Source organism: Nyctereutes procyonoides, unplaced genomic scaffold, assembly GCF_905146905.1.
Source record: "Nyctereutes procyonoides isolate TBG_1078 unplaced genomic scaffold, NYPRO_anot_genome, whole genome shotgun sequence".
In the NCBI taxonomy this organism is placed as follows: Eukaryota; Metazoa; Chordata; class Mammalia; order Carnivora; family Canidae; genus Nyctereutes; species Nyctereutes procyonoides.
This window is the reverse complement of record NW_026575131.1, coordinates 51,868,837-51,884,812: the sequence shown is the minus strand read 5'-3', so window position 1 is coordinate 51,884,812 and position 15,976 is coordinate 51,868,837. Positions and strand designations below refer to the sequence as shown.

The window sequence follows — 15,976 nt, the reverse complement described above, 5'->3', positions numbered from 1 at the left end:
CCACATGAGGAAAGGGAGAGAAATGTGTCTGCCTGGGATATGCCTGCAGTGCTTCTGGAATGGGAAAAGGAATTGTCATTGACATTCCTGCACCTTCCCCTTCTCACCTTGTGCTGTAACTCCGTGAATTCTTAACCACTCCCTGTTCCCAAATGTTGTCTGTACTCTCCAGTCCCTAACCCTTTGTTCAAGCTGTTTTCTCTGTCTGCCTTGCCCATCTTTCATCAGCTTCCAGACTCTCAAATTGACCTTTACATGTCAATCCATGTCAGAATTAATTTCTTCCTTCTCAATATTTCACTATTCTACCGCCTGAGTCTGCACCCTGGCACTCCTCACAGTCTGCTTGATAATAGCTATTAATAGCTAGAAGACTGCTTGGCATATAGGAAGCGTCCACAAACATTTGTTGAATAAATGAATGAATGAGTGAATGAACGGATATGTAGATGGATGTATGCAGAGACAGGTCTCCTTTGGCTTGAGAGAAATTATGTGTCATTGTACTTAAGAACTTGGGTTCTGGAAGAAGGCAGTCCTGCACTTACATTCTGGCTTCTCCACGAATTGGATGTATTATCGAACCTTGCTAGACTTTCATCTTCTCATTTGAAAAGTAGGTATAAGTAGAGTGGCCATCTCAGAATGCTGATAAAAATGTACCAAGCTGGGGCGCTTGGCTGGCTCAATCGGTTGGGCAGCCAACTCTTGGTTTCGGCTCAGGTGGTGATCTCAGGGTTGTAGGATCGAGCCCCATGTTGGGCTCTGTGCTCAGCCTAAAGTCTGTTCAGATTTCTGTCTCCCCCTTCCCTGCTCTTGCTCTCTCACTCTTATGCATGCTCTCTCGTTCAAATAAATGAATAAATCTTTTTTAAAAGTGCACCAAGCCTGGTGCCTCCTGGCTCACAGTACTACCACTGCTACTTCTACAACTACCTGCTGTTACTGCCATTACTACTGTCACTGCTACTATCTACCATGACTGCTCTTATTGCTACTATTACTAATGCTGTGACTACTACCACTGCTAATATCTACCATCATTGCTGTTACCTCTATTACCATTGTTACTATTATTGTTGTTACCGCTACTCTTACCAACTATTACTGGTTATTACTACTGTTTCTACTATGGCTACTTTTTGTATTTCCACTACAAAATAACTATTTGTTGAGTCAGATTTGCCAGGAATCATGCTAGACCAGTACTGAAGCTGGCCAGGGTGACTGGAATTCAGACCCTGAAGATGCAGAAAGTCATATTGGTTGAGACAGCAGCTGCTGACTGGAGCTTCAAAAAATGGTCCCCAGGAAGGCAGGAGAACAACCAGCAGACTTCTCTATAAGGACCACAAGACTATCCGGCGCTTGATCCAGGGACAAAATAAAGGGGATTTAGACTCTGATGGAAAAGCGATGTCCCTCTTTTGCTAAGACTATCCCAAACCCCTAAATTTCTGAGAGTGGACTACTGAAGTGCTTAGTATGTATTTGGTGATGAGGAGGAGGAGAAGGAGAAAGACGAGGAGGAGGGGAAAAGGAGGAAGAGGGACATTTGCAAGCACCTAGCATATTTTATCTCTTTGATCCTCACCAGAGCACTGAATATACATCATATTATTCTTGTGGTTTCATAGAAGAGAAAGACAGAAACTCAGAGATCATCATCTGCCAAGGTCACACAGCTACTGACTGCTAATGTGGAAATTCGAACAGTATTCTGCCTCATGCTAAACCAATGCTCTCTGGCACTGTAGTATATCATTCTCTAACTGAATTTCAGGATTTTGTGGTGGTTCTGATGAAAAGAGAAGAACGTAAGGAGGAAATGCACATCTGGAGAGAATGTTAAACAGAAGTTTTTTGGTTCAGGTTCTCAATCCGGGGTGATTTTGTTCCCAGGGGATACTTGGCATTGTTGGGAGACAGTCTTGGTTGGCACAACTGTGTGTATGTGTAGGATGCTACTGGCATCTAATGAGTAGAAGCCAAGGATGCTGCTAAACATCCTACAGTGCACAGGACAGCTCACAAGTAATTATTTGCCTAATAGGGCTGAGGTTGAGAAACCCTGCTCTATATTGAAAGGAGTCAATGAAAACTGTTAGCTATTCCTCATATGCTTTGCTATCTAAATACTGGTCACCACCTGAAACCCAGTGATTCATTTCCTGGTGAACTGATGTAACCAATCCTGTCAATGCCCAACTATATTCCATATAGTGACCCCAATGGGGTCCTGATGCAGCCCCTGTGACTCCACACCTAAGGGCTCTCACTTAGCCTGTGGCGGGGGCAGGGGGTAGGCTGGAAGTATTGAGAGTTATTACCCAAGGATCAAGCATTCTAGAGCCAATAATAGAAGAGAGTCGGACAACAAATGCCCCACATCCACTTCGTTCCTCAGATAGAACAACATTGAGGTACTCTCTGCTGTCTCCCAGAGCTTCCTAGTGGGATTGACACTGTTGTTCACAGCTGTGGCCTGCTCATGAATGCAACTTGCATTCACTTCCTTTCCTTGTCTTCTCCAGTGCTTCCTGGGACCATCCCCCACCTGAGACAAGCCACTTGCCCCATATCCTTAACTCAACTCTGCTTTTAAGGAAATCCAACCAAAGACGCCTGGGTCACAGGATGAGACTAATCATCTGATTGTGGGGTAACTCTGTCTAAAGCCTGTATCTTGCAGAAAGCTTCCAAAATGTAAAATAGTCTGGGCTCCAAAAATCTTGGGAATAAATCAATGGGTATGGGGAGCTTTACCTTTTAACCACACAGTGAGAACCCCTTGCTGTATACACCTGAACTTCTTAAACTCTCAGGCAGAATAATCACACTGAGAAACATTAGCAGGTGCCTTTTAGAGAGAAAGATTATATAGTCAAGTAATTGTGTAAAACTCTATGTTGAATAAAGCTAAACAATTTCTTTACAGTAGGATTTCTCAGAGCCTTCAATATGTTTATACATGTTATGGTTCTTTAGGAAGGAACAACATGTTTGTCAAACCTTTTTTTGCCTCAAAATTCTTTGTCCTTTTGTTAAATAATATCCAACCAAGCATTACCAAGCCTTAGAAGGTTTTCTGAATGTTGTTTTCTGCCTCTGTCTCCAGTATCATTTTCCACCACTCTATCCTTCTATCTCACATTTTAGCAATTTTTTTGTACCTCCCAAATATTTCCAGTCTTATCCCTCTCTATGCCTTTGCACGTGCCTGTTCCCTCTATCCAGAATGTCTTCATCAACCCCCTTCGTCTTTCTGTTAAATCCCTAGTCATTCTTTCAAACCCAATTCAAATATTATCTTCCTCATTAAGCTTTCCTTCTATAGTTCAAATACATCTTCATTGCATATGTTTAAAGTTGCATCATAGTAATTCTGTTCCTTTGTTTCTTCCCTGCGGGTCTGAGAGCTCCATGAATACAGGATTTTCATCTGTGCATTCTCCATTTCAGCACAGTCTCTAATACAATGAAAGTGATTAATAAGCATTTTCAGAATTCAGTTAAACTGGGTCATATTTGTGGAACTGACATATCCAATCTTGAACTCAACTCACTATGCATGTTATGAGTAAAAGAAAAGTGGCAACATCCCCTGGTAGCTATTAGACAAAAATCCAGCTAAGACAGGGAATCCCATGGCCACCCCACCATTGTTCTTCCTCTAAAGAAACAAACATGCCATCTCTCTGGAAAAGGAAATAAGGCCACATGTGGGATTACTGGTAAGTAAGCAAAGTTGAACCTACCTCTAGGACTAGCAGATGATGTGGGTGACACATGGACATGGTCTGGTCCTGTGGCACCTCCATGGACTGCTTCGTTGGGTATCTTTGTGATGCGTTCCACGATGCCATCAGTCCCTGAAAGTGAGGTTGGAGAAGAAACCTGAGTTAATTCATTTTATCCAGAAGGAGAGCACTGTCTAACTGGATCCACTTAGATGACTATACAATTCAATTCTTCTCAAGTCCACCTGTATGGACTTGAGCCAGGCTATGTGCTATGAATGGCCACCTCTGTCCATTGACCCATTCATCCACTTGTAGATTTGTCCATCTTTCCTTCCATCTATCCCTATATCTACCCATCCATCCTTCCTTCTTTTCTCCCTTCTCTACATCAAGCCTCCCTTCTATATATCGGATCTCTCTTCTTTCATTTATGTCTTTCTGTTCTTCCTTTTATCCTTCTATCCATCCATCCAACCACTCATCTACATTCTTATCATCCCACTCATCACTTGCTTACTGAACACCCATGACTCAACTACTGAGCCACCTTTTAAGACATGCATCAACACCGTTCAATGTGTCTAATTTTACTGTGAATTGAGAGGTAGTCAATTCATCTTCCTATAGATATTGTCTAGCAACGCAGGTGCTAAAGTAGTTAGAGGACTTCTTTATACTTGTCTACCAAACAAAAGTTGGGGGAAAATTCAACTTTTCAGAGGAATGGAATCCCTAAGAGGTTCCCTTCTTCATCTAAGGATCTCTTGGAGATGGTGTACCTCCTTGACCCCGAATCCTTCCCACATTGCATAGTTACTTTGTTCCATCATTTCCTTTGCTCACCTTTTCCTTTCACTTTTCCCTTACTTTTGACTCTGTTCTTAACATAAAAACACACTCAATTCAAAGGGGGATATCCTAATTCTGGGAAACAAACAAAGGGTTGTGGAAGGGGAGGTCAGTGGGGGGATGATGGGGTAACTGAGTGACGAGTACTGAGGAGGGCACTTGATGGGATGAGCCCTGGGTGCTATACTCTATGTTGGCAAATTGAATTTAAACTAGAAAATGTAATTAAAAGGGGGGATATCTCCCCGGCATCTATGTGTAGTTCTAGTTATAGTTTTTTGCAACTTACTCATACTCCCTTCATTAAAGTCCCTGAGTGCCCAAATGTTATAGAAGGACTCACCTCATTTCAATTTGACTATTAGTAGCATTTGACAGAACTGACCATTTTCCTTCCTAAAACTCTCCCATCCTACAGCTTCTGCAATGTCAGAATCTCCTGCTTTTTCACCCCCCTCTCTGACCACTCCTACTTAGCCTAATAACTAAAAACATAGACTCCTAGGGCCACACAATCTGAATTCTTACCACTTACTAGCTTTGTGATCGATTTTGAGTGGATTACATAACCGTCTGTGCCTCATTTTACTAATATGTAAAAATGAGCTTATAATCATCCTTTCTTCAAATTGTGTTCCCATAAGGATTAAATAACTTAATACAACAGTGCCTGACACAGAATAAGTGCCCTATAAAAAAATCTGCTGTTGTTAGCATTATCATCATAATCATAGTGATGTTAAAACATCTATCATGGTACTAGAATCATCTACTTGCTTACTTATACTTTGTTTCCTAGTTTCTAGCCTAGGACTGAGGATAGATCAACAAATGTTTCCTAAAAGAATTTCTGTGCAGTTATAAGTTCCTTATTAACTCCCTTATGCCTCTCAGGAAAAGAGTCATTTCATATAAGCCACTAAAAGTAGGAGTATAGGAGCTGTGGGACCTTACTTGTCAACTGTGTTGAATTTAGAGGAAGTTGAGAAGGGCTTGTCACTGTTTCCAAGTGAATTTGTTCTGTTATTCTGGTATCCACATTGGACGACAAAGATGTCCTGACTGGTTCAGTCCATGTCTCCAAAGTACTGACCACAGTCAAGGGTTGTTCAGCAGTGCTCTTTTCTGTCCCGATGTTGGTACCCACTGTACGCTGGGTAACCAGTGAGGAAGTAATTCCCTGAGGGGCTGGGCTGATTGAAGAATAAGCAATAGTGAAGGTCGAAGAGGGGAATGGTATTGAAGCTGATGAAGGTAGACTCTCTGCAATGGTGGACATGGCATCTCCAGGGCCTGGTTCTGTTCTCAAAAATGGACTGGCTGAGAAGGCAGCTGGGCTGGCACCTGAAACTCCAGATGTGACTGTAGCTGCAGACAGAGAAGGGACCGATGTGTCAGTTGAAATGGTCTCACCTGAAGACAGCCTTACTGTGCTCAGGTGATAAGTAATTTCTGACACAGACATGGAAAGCTTGGGTTCTGGAGAGGAGGTTATACCAGCAGACCCTGCACAAGAGAGAAGCATAAGAGTGAGAGAGAGATTTCCACTGAAATTTTAGCACACTGGCCAGATGAAGGCTGGTCTGAAACCAAAACCGAAAAGGTAATATCAGACTTGGAACACTCCAAAACATGGTGGACGAGGAGATAAAGGTGTATATGTGGGAGTGGTGGAACTAGAGTCCAGGGATATGAGTATCTCCTGCAGTCCAGAAAAGACATGGGAAAGTAGACCTGTCTCAATGTTCTGGGGTCAAAAAAAGACAGGTACTGAAGTAAACATAGTGGTCTCCTCCATAGAACAGATACTATCAACTGGAAAGAGGCTCTGCATAGGTCACAGAGAAGGGGACAGAGGAAGGTGTATGATATCTACAAAGGCTAGTCAGCACATTAATTAAAGTTATATTTATAAAAAATATTCATACTTTCAAAATCTGTAGTAACATCAATGGTGGCCAATGTTTCAATGAAGTTGTTCTTAAAAACTAGAGGTAAAATGATTTTAGTTTCCAAGACTATAAGAAGAAACTAAGCTTTACAGGGACAAAAATGAGAAGTGAGGTCACAGGAATAGGAAATGACGTTTACTAAAGATACTGTGAAAAAAATTTAAAAGTAACATCGTGGAAGGGATCACTGCCAGAAAAACGAAGCACAAAGTTTGAAAAAAGAAAAAAAATTCACATAACCCCTTACAAACATTCACAATACTAGTGGTCATGTAGCCTGTGCTAAAACCAACCACTCTACCCAGGATTGTGGTTGATGCATCCAAGAGTGATCTTTGATACATCCCCAAAGGATGTATCAGTTAAGAGGGTGATTTTCCTATGATCAAAAAAGGGAAGAAGTAGAAAGCCTGGTGTTGATTCCTGCAGGAATATCAGGTAACATGGATGGAGCAGGGCCAGGGACAGTGTTCCTACTAGAGGACAAGATACCTGTTTTGAAGGATTCGACAGCATTACTGGTGAACACATCAGAAGAGAGAGTAGTTTTCTCTATGGCCTGGTAGGTGGGCCTAGAGGTGCTGCTTTCCCATGGTTCCATACTAAGGGGTGATTTAGACTCTGTGGCTTCAGAAAGGCCAGGCAATTGTGTGGAGCCCATGAATTTCTCCCTGAGGGAAGAAGTGACAACTGGAGTGGTGCCTTTGGGGGTCTCTGACCCAGGTGGGGCAGAGGAGTGGGACTCCTGTGCAGAAAGGTTCATTCCCACACTGGTCACTGCTGTGTTGTCAGAACGCAGGATTTCCACTGTGGCAGTAGAGGGTTCAGTAGTGGCCTGTATCCCTTCTGGGGTTCTGCTCCAATCTGAAGGTGAACTTGTCACAGGTGCCAAGCTTGTGGTCCATCCTCCAGTGGTCATCAGCGGTTCAGGGACTCCAGGTGAGGTGGCAAGGACAGGTGCAGAAAAGCCACTGGTCTGTGATATGGGGGATGCTAGAGAAGTCAAGCTCATGGCATGTGAAGGCACCAGGGAAGATGGGGATTTCATGTCCTGTTCAGAGGAAGGGCTTGTCTGGGGCAGGCCCTCAGATGCTGTGTCCATGCTAATGGTCATGTCTGACTGTACTGAGCCCTGAGTCCAAGCTGTGTGACTCTCTGACAGGAAGACCATGGCTGATGCATCTGTGGTTTGTGTGCCCTGTGATGAGGCCCCGGGGGGAACTGTTTTGGTGGCCATGGCTGTATCTGCAGACACTGTCGGGACTGGGAAGGTAGAGAGCCTGGTGTCAATACTCGAGGAAATGTCTGGTGACATTGTAGACTGAGCAGAGCCAGGGACAGACATCCTGCTAGACGAGGTGACCTCTGTTATGGAGGCCACAGTAGGACTAGCAGTGGACAGCTCAAAAGGGACAGTCGTGTATTCTGTGGCTATGCTGGTGTGCCACACGGTGCTGGTGACCCTTGGCTCTGGAGACAGGGATGATTTTGACTGTGTCGCATACTCGGTGGTGTCAGAAAGGCCAGTAAATGGTGTGGAAACTGTGGAGTCCTGACTAAGGGAAGAAGTGACAATTGGAGTGGTGCCTTTGGGGGTCTCTGAGCCAGGTGTGGCAGAGGAGTGTGACCCCTGGATGGAAGTGATGGTCTCCATGCTGCTCACCACTGTGTTGATGGAACTTTGGATGTCTGCTGTGGCAGTAGAGGGTTCCGAAGTAGCCTTTATCCCTTCTGAGGTGCTGATCAAATCTGAAGATAAACTTGTCACAGGTGCCAAGGTTGTGGTCCTTCCTCCGGTAGTTGTAAGCAGGCTAGGGGCTCCAGGTGAGGTGGCAGGGACAGGTGCAGAAAAGCCACTGGTCTGAGATGTGGGGGATGCTAGAGAAGTCGAGCTCATGGCATGTGAAGGCACCAGGGAAGATGGGGATTTCATGTCCTGTTCATAGGAAGGGCTTGTCTGGGGCAGGCCCTCAGATGCTGTGTCCATACTAATGGTCCTGTCTGACTGTCTGGAGCCCTGAGTCCCAACCACGTGACTCTCTGCCAGGGAGACCATAGCTGATGCATCTGTGGGTTGTGTGCCCTGTGATGAGACCCCAGGGAGGACACTTTTGGTGGCCATTTCTATATCTGTAGACACTGTCAGGACTGGGAAGGCAGAGACCATGCTGTCGATACCCGTGGAAACATCTGGTGACATCGTAGATGGAGCAGAGCCAGGGACCGACATCCTATTAGATGAGATGACCTCTATCATGGAGGCCACAGTAGGACTAGCAGTGGACAGCTCAAAAGGGACAGTCGTGGTTTCCATGGCCATGCTGCTGTGCTGCATGGTGCTGCTATCCCCTGGTTCTGGAGACAAGGATGACTTTGACTGTGTCTCCAACTCTGTGGTTTCAGAAAGGCCCGGCAATGGTGTGGAGACCGTGGAGTCTTGACTGAGGGAAGAGGTGATGATTGGAGTGCTGCCTTTGGGGGTCTCTGAGCCAAGTGGGGCAGAGGAGTGGGACTCCTGTGCAGAAGTGATGGTCCCCACACTGGTTGCTGCTGTGTTGTCAGAAGGCTGGATGTCTACTATGGCAGTAGAGGCTTCCCAAGTGGCCTGTATCCCTTCTGAGGTGCTGCTCCAATCTGAAGGTGCACTTACCAAAGGTGCCAAGCTTGTGGTCCATCCACCGGCGGTTGTCAGCAGATTGGGGGCTCCAGGTGAGGTGGCAGGGACAGGTATAGAAAGGCCAAGGGTCTGTGGTGTGGGGAATGCTAGGGAAGTCAAGCTCATGGTATGTGAAGGGACCAGGGAAGATGGAGATCTGATGTGGTGTTCAGAGGGAGGGCTTGTCGGTGGTTCCCTCTCAGATGCAGTGTCCATACTAATGGTCACGTCTGACTGTGCTGAGCCCTGAGTCCCAGCTGTGTGACTCTCTGACAGGGAGACCATGGCTGATGCATCCGTAGGTCGTGTTTCCTGTGATGAGGCCCCAGGTAGGATACTTTTGGTGGCCATGGCTATATCTGTAGACACTGTCAGGACTGGGAGGGTAGAGACCAAGGTGTCAATACTTGTGGAAACATCTGGTGACATTGTAGAATGAGCAGAGCCAGGAACAGACATCCTACTAGACGAGTTAACCTCAGATGTGGAGGCCACTGTAGGACTAGCAGTGAACAGCTCAGAAGGGACAGTCATGATTTCTGTCGCCATGCTGCTGTGCTGCATGGTGCTGGTGTCCCCTGGCTCTGGAGACAAGGATGACACTGTTTGGGTCTCCAACTCTGTGTGTTCAGAAAGGCTAGGCAATGGTGTGGAAACCATGGAGTCTTCACTGGGGGAAGAGGTGGTGATTGGAGTGGTGCCTTTGGGAGTCTCTGAGCCAACTGGGGCAGAGGAGTGGGACTCCTGTGCGGAAGTGATGATCCCCACGCTGGTCACCATTGTGTTGTCAGAAGGCTGGATGTCCGCTGTGGCAGTAGAGGCTTCCCAAGTGGCCTGTATCCCTTCTGAGGTGCTGTTCCCAATTGAAGGTGAACTTGCCAAAGGTGCCAAGCTTGTGGTCCATCCCCCAGTGGTGGTCAGCGGGCCACGGGCTCCAGGAGAGGTTGCAGGGACAGGTGCAGAAAGGCCAAGGGTCTGTGATGTGGGGGATGCTAGAGGAGTCAAACTCATGGCATGTGAAGGGAGCAGGGAAGATGGGGATCTGATGTGGTGTTCAGAGGAAGGGCTTGTCTGTGGTACCCCCTCAGACTTTGCGTCCTTGCTAATGGTCATGTGTGACTGTGTTGAGTCCTTGGTCCCAACTGTGTGACTCATTGCCCAGGAGGACGTGGCTGATGCATCTGTGCTTCGTGTGCGCTGTGATGAGGCTCCTGGGAGGACTGTTTTGGCGGCCATGGTTATCCCTGCAGACACTGTCATGACAGGTAAGCTGGAGAGCCTGGTGTTGATACTCGTGGGAATGTCTGGTGACATGGTGGACTGAGTAGGACCAGGGACAGAAATCTTGCTAGAGGAGATGACATATGTCGTAGAGGCAACAGTAGGACTAGCAGTGGAGATCTCAGTGTGGACTGTGATGTTTTCTCTGACCATGCTGGTGTGCTGCCTGGTGCTGGTGTCCCCTGGCTCCAGAGACAGGGATGACATTAACAGTGTTGCCAACTCCGTGGTTTCAGAAAGGCCAGCCAAAGGTGTGGAGACTGTGGAGTCCTCACTGAGGAAAGAGGTGATGATTGGGGTGGTGACATTGGGGGTCTCTGAGCCAATTGGGGTGGACGAGTGGGACTCCTGTGTGGAAATGATGGTCCCCACACTGGTTACCACTGTGTTGTCAGAACCCTGGATTTCTGCTGTGGCAGTAGAGGATTCCCATGTGGACTGTATCCTATTTGAGGTGCTTATCAAATCTGAAGGTGAACTTGTCACGGTTACCAAGCTTGTGGTCCATCCACCAGTGGTCGTCAGCAAATCAGGGGCTCCAGGTGAGGTGTCAGGGACAGGTGTAGAAAAGCCACTGGTCTGCGATGTATGGGTTGCTGGAGAAGTCAAGCTCAGGGAATGTGAAGGTACTAGGGAAGATGGTGATCTGTTGAGTTCAGAAGGGCTTGTCTGTGGCACCCCCTCAGACCCTGTGTCCATGTTAATGGTCATATGTGACTGTGATGAGTCCTGAATTCCAACCTTGTGACTCTCTGCCCAGGAGGCCGTGGTTGATACAGCCAAGGAATGTGTGCGCTGTGATGAGGCCCCAGGGAGGACTGTGTTGGTGACTGTTGCATTATCTGCAGACACTGTCAGGACAGGGAAGGTAGAGACCATGGTGTTGACACCCATGGAAACGTCTTGTGACATTGTAGACTGAGCAGGGCCAGAGTCAGACACCTGGCTCGAGGAGATGACATGGGTCATGGAGGCCACAGTAGGACTAGCAGTTGACTGCTCATGAGGGACAGTTGTGTTCCCGGGGGCAATTCTGGTGTGGCCCACGGTGCTGGTGACCCTTGGCTCTGGAGACTGGGATGACTTTGACGGTGTCTCAAACTGTCGGGTTTCAGAAAGGCCAGGCAATGGTGTGGATATCATTCCGTCTTGACTGAAGGAAGAGGTGACAATTGGAGTGGTGCTCTTGGGGGTCTCTGAGCCGGGGAGGGCAGAGGATTGGGACTCCTGTGTGGAAGTGATGTTCCCCACAGTGGTCACTGCTGTGTGGCCAGAATGCTGGATGTCCACTGTGGCAGTAGAGGCTTCCCAAGTGGCCTGTATCCCTTCTGAGGTGCTGATCAAATCGGAAGGTGAACTTGTCACAGGTGCCATGCTTGTTGTCCATTCGCTGGTGGTCTTCAGCAGGTCAGAGACTCCAAGTGAGGTTGCAGGTACAGGTGAAGAACGGTCACTGGTCTGTGATGTGGGGGATGCTAGCGAAGTCAAGCTCACGGCATGCGAGGGCTCCAGGGACGATGGGGCTCTGCTGTCGACTTCAGAGGAAGGGCTTGTCTGTGGCACCCCCTCAGACTCTGTGTCCATGCTAATGGTCATGTGTGACTGTGTTGAGCCCTCAGTCCCAACCATGTGACTCGTTGCCCAGGAGGCTGTAGCTGATACATCTGTGGTTCCTGTGCCCTGAGATGAGACCCCAGAGAGGACTGTTTTTGTGGCCATGGCTATCTCTGCAGACACTGTCGTGACAGGGAAGGTCGAGAGCCTGGTGTTGATACTCTTGGGAATGTCTGGTGACACTGTGGACTGAGCAGGACCAGGGACTGACGTCCTTCTAGAGGAGATGACATCTGTCATGGAGGCCATAGTAGGACTAGCAGTGGGCGGCCCAGAAGGGACAGTGATGTTTTCCCTGGCCATGCTGTTGTGAGGCATGGTGCTGGTGTCCGTTGGCTCCAGAGACAGAGATGACTTTGACTGTGGCTCAAGCTCTGTGGCTTCAGAAAGGCCAGGCAATGGTGTGGAGACTGTGGAGGACTGACTGAGGGAAGAGATCACAATTGGAGTGGCGCCTTTGGCGGTCTCTGAGCCAGGTGGAGCAGAGGAGTGTGACCCCAGTGAGGAAGTGATGCTCTCCACACTGGTTACCTCTGTGTTAATGGAATCTTGGATGTCTGCTGTGGCAGTAGAGGTTTCCCAAGTGGCCTGCATCCCCTCTGAGGTGCTAATCAAATATGAAGGTAAACTTGTCACAGGTGCCATGCTTGTTGCCCAACTGCCGGTGGTCATCAGCGGGTCATGGGTTCCAGGTGAGGTGGCAGGTACAGATGAAGAACGGTCACTGGTCTGTGATGTGGGGGATGCTAGCGAAGTCAAGCTCACGGCATGCGAGGGCTCCAGGGACGATGGGGATCTGCTGTCGACTTCAGAGGGAGGGCTTGTCTGTGGCACCCCCTCAGACTCTGTGTCCATGCTAATGGTCATGTGTGACTGTGTTGAGCCCTCAGTCCTAGTCGTTTGACTCTCTGCCTGGGAGGCCAGGGCTGAAGCAGATGTGGTTCTTGCATCCTGTGATGAAGCCCCAGGAAAGACTGTTTTGGCATTATCTGCAGACACTGTCAGGACAGGGGAGGTAGAGACCATGGTGTTGACACCCATGGAAACGTCTTGTGACATTGTAGACTGAGCAGGGCCAGAGTCAGACACCTGGCTCGAGGAGATGACATGGGTCATGGAGGCCACAGTAGGACTAGCAGTTGACTGCTCATGAGGGACAGTTGTGTTCCCGGGGGCAATTCTGGTGTGGCCCACGGTGCTGGTGACCCTTGGCTCTGGAGACTGGGATGACTTTGACGGTGTCTCAAACTGTCGGGTTTCAGAAAGGCCAGGCAATGGTGTGGATATCATTCCGTCTTGACTGAAGGAAGAGGTGACAATTGGAGTGGTGCTCTTGGGGGTCTCTGAGCCGGGGAGGGCAGAGGATTGGGACTCCTGTGTGGAAGTGATGTTCCCCACAGTGGTCACTGCTGTGTGGCCAGAATGCTGGATGTCCACTGTGGCAGTAGAGGCTTCCCAAGTGGCCTGTATCCCTTCTGAGGTGCTGATCAAATCGGAAGGTGAACTTGTCACAGGTGCCATGCTTGTTGTCCATTCGCTGGTGGTCTTCAGCAGGTCAGAGACTCCAAGTGAGGTTGCAGGTACAGGTGAAGAACGGTCACTGGTCTGTGATGTGGGGGATGCTAGCGAAGTCAAGCTCACGGCATGCGAGGGCTCCAGGGACGATGGGGCTCTGCTGTCGACTTCAGAGGAAGGGCTTGTCTGTGGCACCCCCTCAGACTCTGTGTCCATGCTAATGGTCATGTGTGACTGTGTTGAGCCCTCAGTCCCAACCATGTGACTCGTTGCCCAGGAGGCTGTAGCTGATACATCTGTGGTTCCTGTGCCCTGAGATGAGACCCCAGAGAGGACTGTTTTTGTGGCCATGGCTATCTCTGCAGACACTGTCGTGACAGGGAAGGTCGAGAGCCTGGTGTTGATACTCTTGGGAATGTCTGGTGACACTGTGGACTGAGCAGGACCAGGGACTGACGTCCTTCTAGAGGAGATGACATCTGTCATGGAGGCCATAGTAGGACTAGCAGTGGGCGGCCCAGAAGGGACAGTGATGTTTTCCCTGGCCATGCTGTTGTGAGGCATGGTGCTGGTGTCCGTTGGCTCCAGAGACAGAGATGACTTTGACTGTGGCTCAAGCTCTGTGGCTTCAGAAAGGCCAGGCAATGGTGTGGAGACTGTGGAGGACTGACTGAGGGAAGAGATCACAATTGGAGTGGCGCCTTTGGCGGTCTCTGAGCCAGGTGGAGCAGAGGAGTGTGACCCCAGTGAGGAAGTGATGCTCTCCACACTGGTTACCTCTGTGTTAATGGAATCTTGGATGTCTGCTGTGGCAGTAGAGGTTTCCCAAGTGGCCTGCATCCCCTCTGAGGTGCTAATCAAATATGAAGGTAAACTTGTCACAGGTGCCATGCTTGTTGCCCAACTGCCGGTGGTCATCAGCGGGTCATGGGTTCCAGGTGAGGTGGCAGGTACAGATGAAGAACGGTCACTGGTCTGTGATGTGGGGGATGCTAGCGAAGTCAAGCTCACGGCATGCGAGGGCTCCAGGGACGATGGGGATCTGCTGTCGACTTCAGAGGGAGGGCTTGTCTGTGGCACCCCCTCAGACTCTGTGTCCATGCTAATGGTCATGTGTGACTGTGTTGAGCCCTCAGTCCTAGTCGTTTGACTCTCTGCCTGGGAGGCCAGGGCTGAAGCAGATGTGGTTCTTGCATCCTGTGATGAAGCCCCAGGAAAGACTGTTTTGGCATTATCTGCAGACACTGTCAGGACAGGGGAGGTAGAGACCATGGTGTTGACACCCATGGAAACGTCTTGTGACATTGTAGACTGAGCAGGGCCAGAGTCAGACACCTGGCTCGAGGAGATGACATGTGTCATGGAGGCCACAGTAGGACTAGCAGTTGACTGCTCATGAGGGACAGTTGTGTTCCCGGGGGCAATTCTGGTGTGGCCCACGGTGCTGGTGACCCTTGGCTCTGGAGACTGGGATGACTTTGACGGTGTCTCAAACTGTCGGGTTTCAGAAAGGCCAGGCAATGGTGTGGATATCATTCCGTCTTGACTGAAGGAAGAGGTGACAATTGGAGTGGTGCTCTTGGGGGTCTCTGAGCCGGGGAGGGCAGAGGATTGGGACTCCTGTGTGGAAGTGATGTTCCCCACAGTGGTCACTGCTGTGTGGCCAGAATGCTGGATGTCCACTGTGGCAGTAGAGGCTTCCCAAGTGGCCTGTATCCCTTCTGAGGTGCTGATCAAATCGGAAGGTGAACTTGTCACAGGTGCCATGCTTGTTGTCCATTCGCTGGTGGTCTTCAGCAGGTCAGAGACTCCAAGTGAGGTTGCAGGTACAGGTGAAGAACGGTCACTGGTCTGTGATGTGGGGGATGCTAGCGAAGTCAAGCTCACGGCATGCGAGGGCTCCAGGGACGATGGGGCTCTGCTGTCGACTTCAGAGGAAGGGCTTGTCTGTGGCACCCCCTCAGACTCTGTGTCCATGCTAATGGTCATGTGTGACTGTGTTGAGCCCTCAGTCCCAACCATGTGACTCGTTGCCCAGGAGGCCTGTAGCTGATACATCTGTGGTTCCTGTGCCCTGTGATGAGACCCCAGAGAGGACTGTTTTGTGGCCATGGCTATCTCTGCAGACACTGTCAGTGACAGGGAGGTCGAGAGCCTGGTGTTGATACTCTTGGGAATGTCTGGTGACACTGTGGACTGAGCAGGACCAGAGACTGACGTCCTTCTAGAGGAGATGACATCTGTCATGGAGGCCATAGTAGGACTAGCAGTGGGCGGCTCATGAAGGGACAGTGATGTTTTCCCTGGGCCATTCTGTTGTGAGGCATGGTGCTGGTGTCCGTTGGCTCCAGAGACAGAGATGACTT

The 15,976-nt window shown here is 48.9% G+C and overlaps 1 protein-coding gene across 1 annotated transcript in view; it reads right to left on the bottom strand.

Moving 5' to 3' along the window:
• Window positions 1-15,976, bottom strand: part of LOC129522220 (mucin-16-like) — a 96,553-nt gene that overhangs the window by 72,227 nt on the left and 8,350 nt on the right. The window contains 5 exon segments of the mRNA XM_055344351.1: window positions 3,759-3,872; window positions 5,547-6,110; window positions 6,113-6,228; window positions 6,230-6,420; window positions 7,056-15,955. Coding sequence (XP_055200326.1) covers window positions 3,759-3,872; window positions 5,547-6,110; window positions 6,113-6,228; window positions 6,230-6,420; window positions 7,056-15,955 — 9,885 coding nt within the window.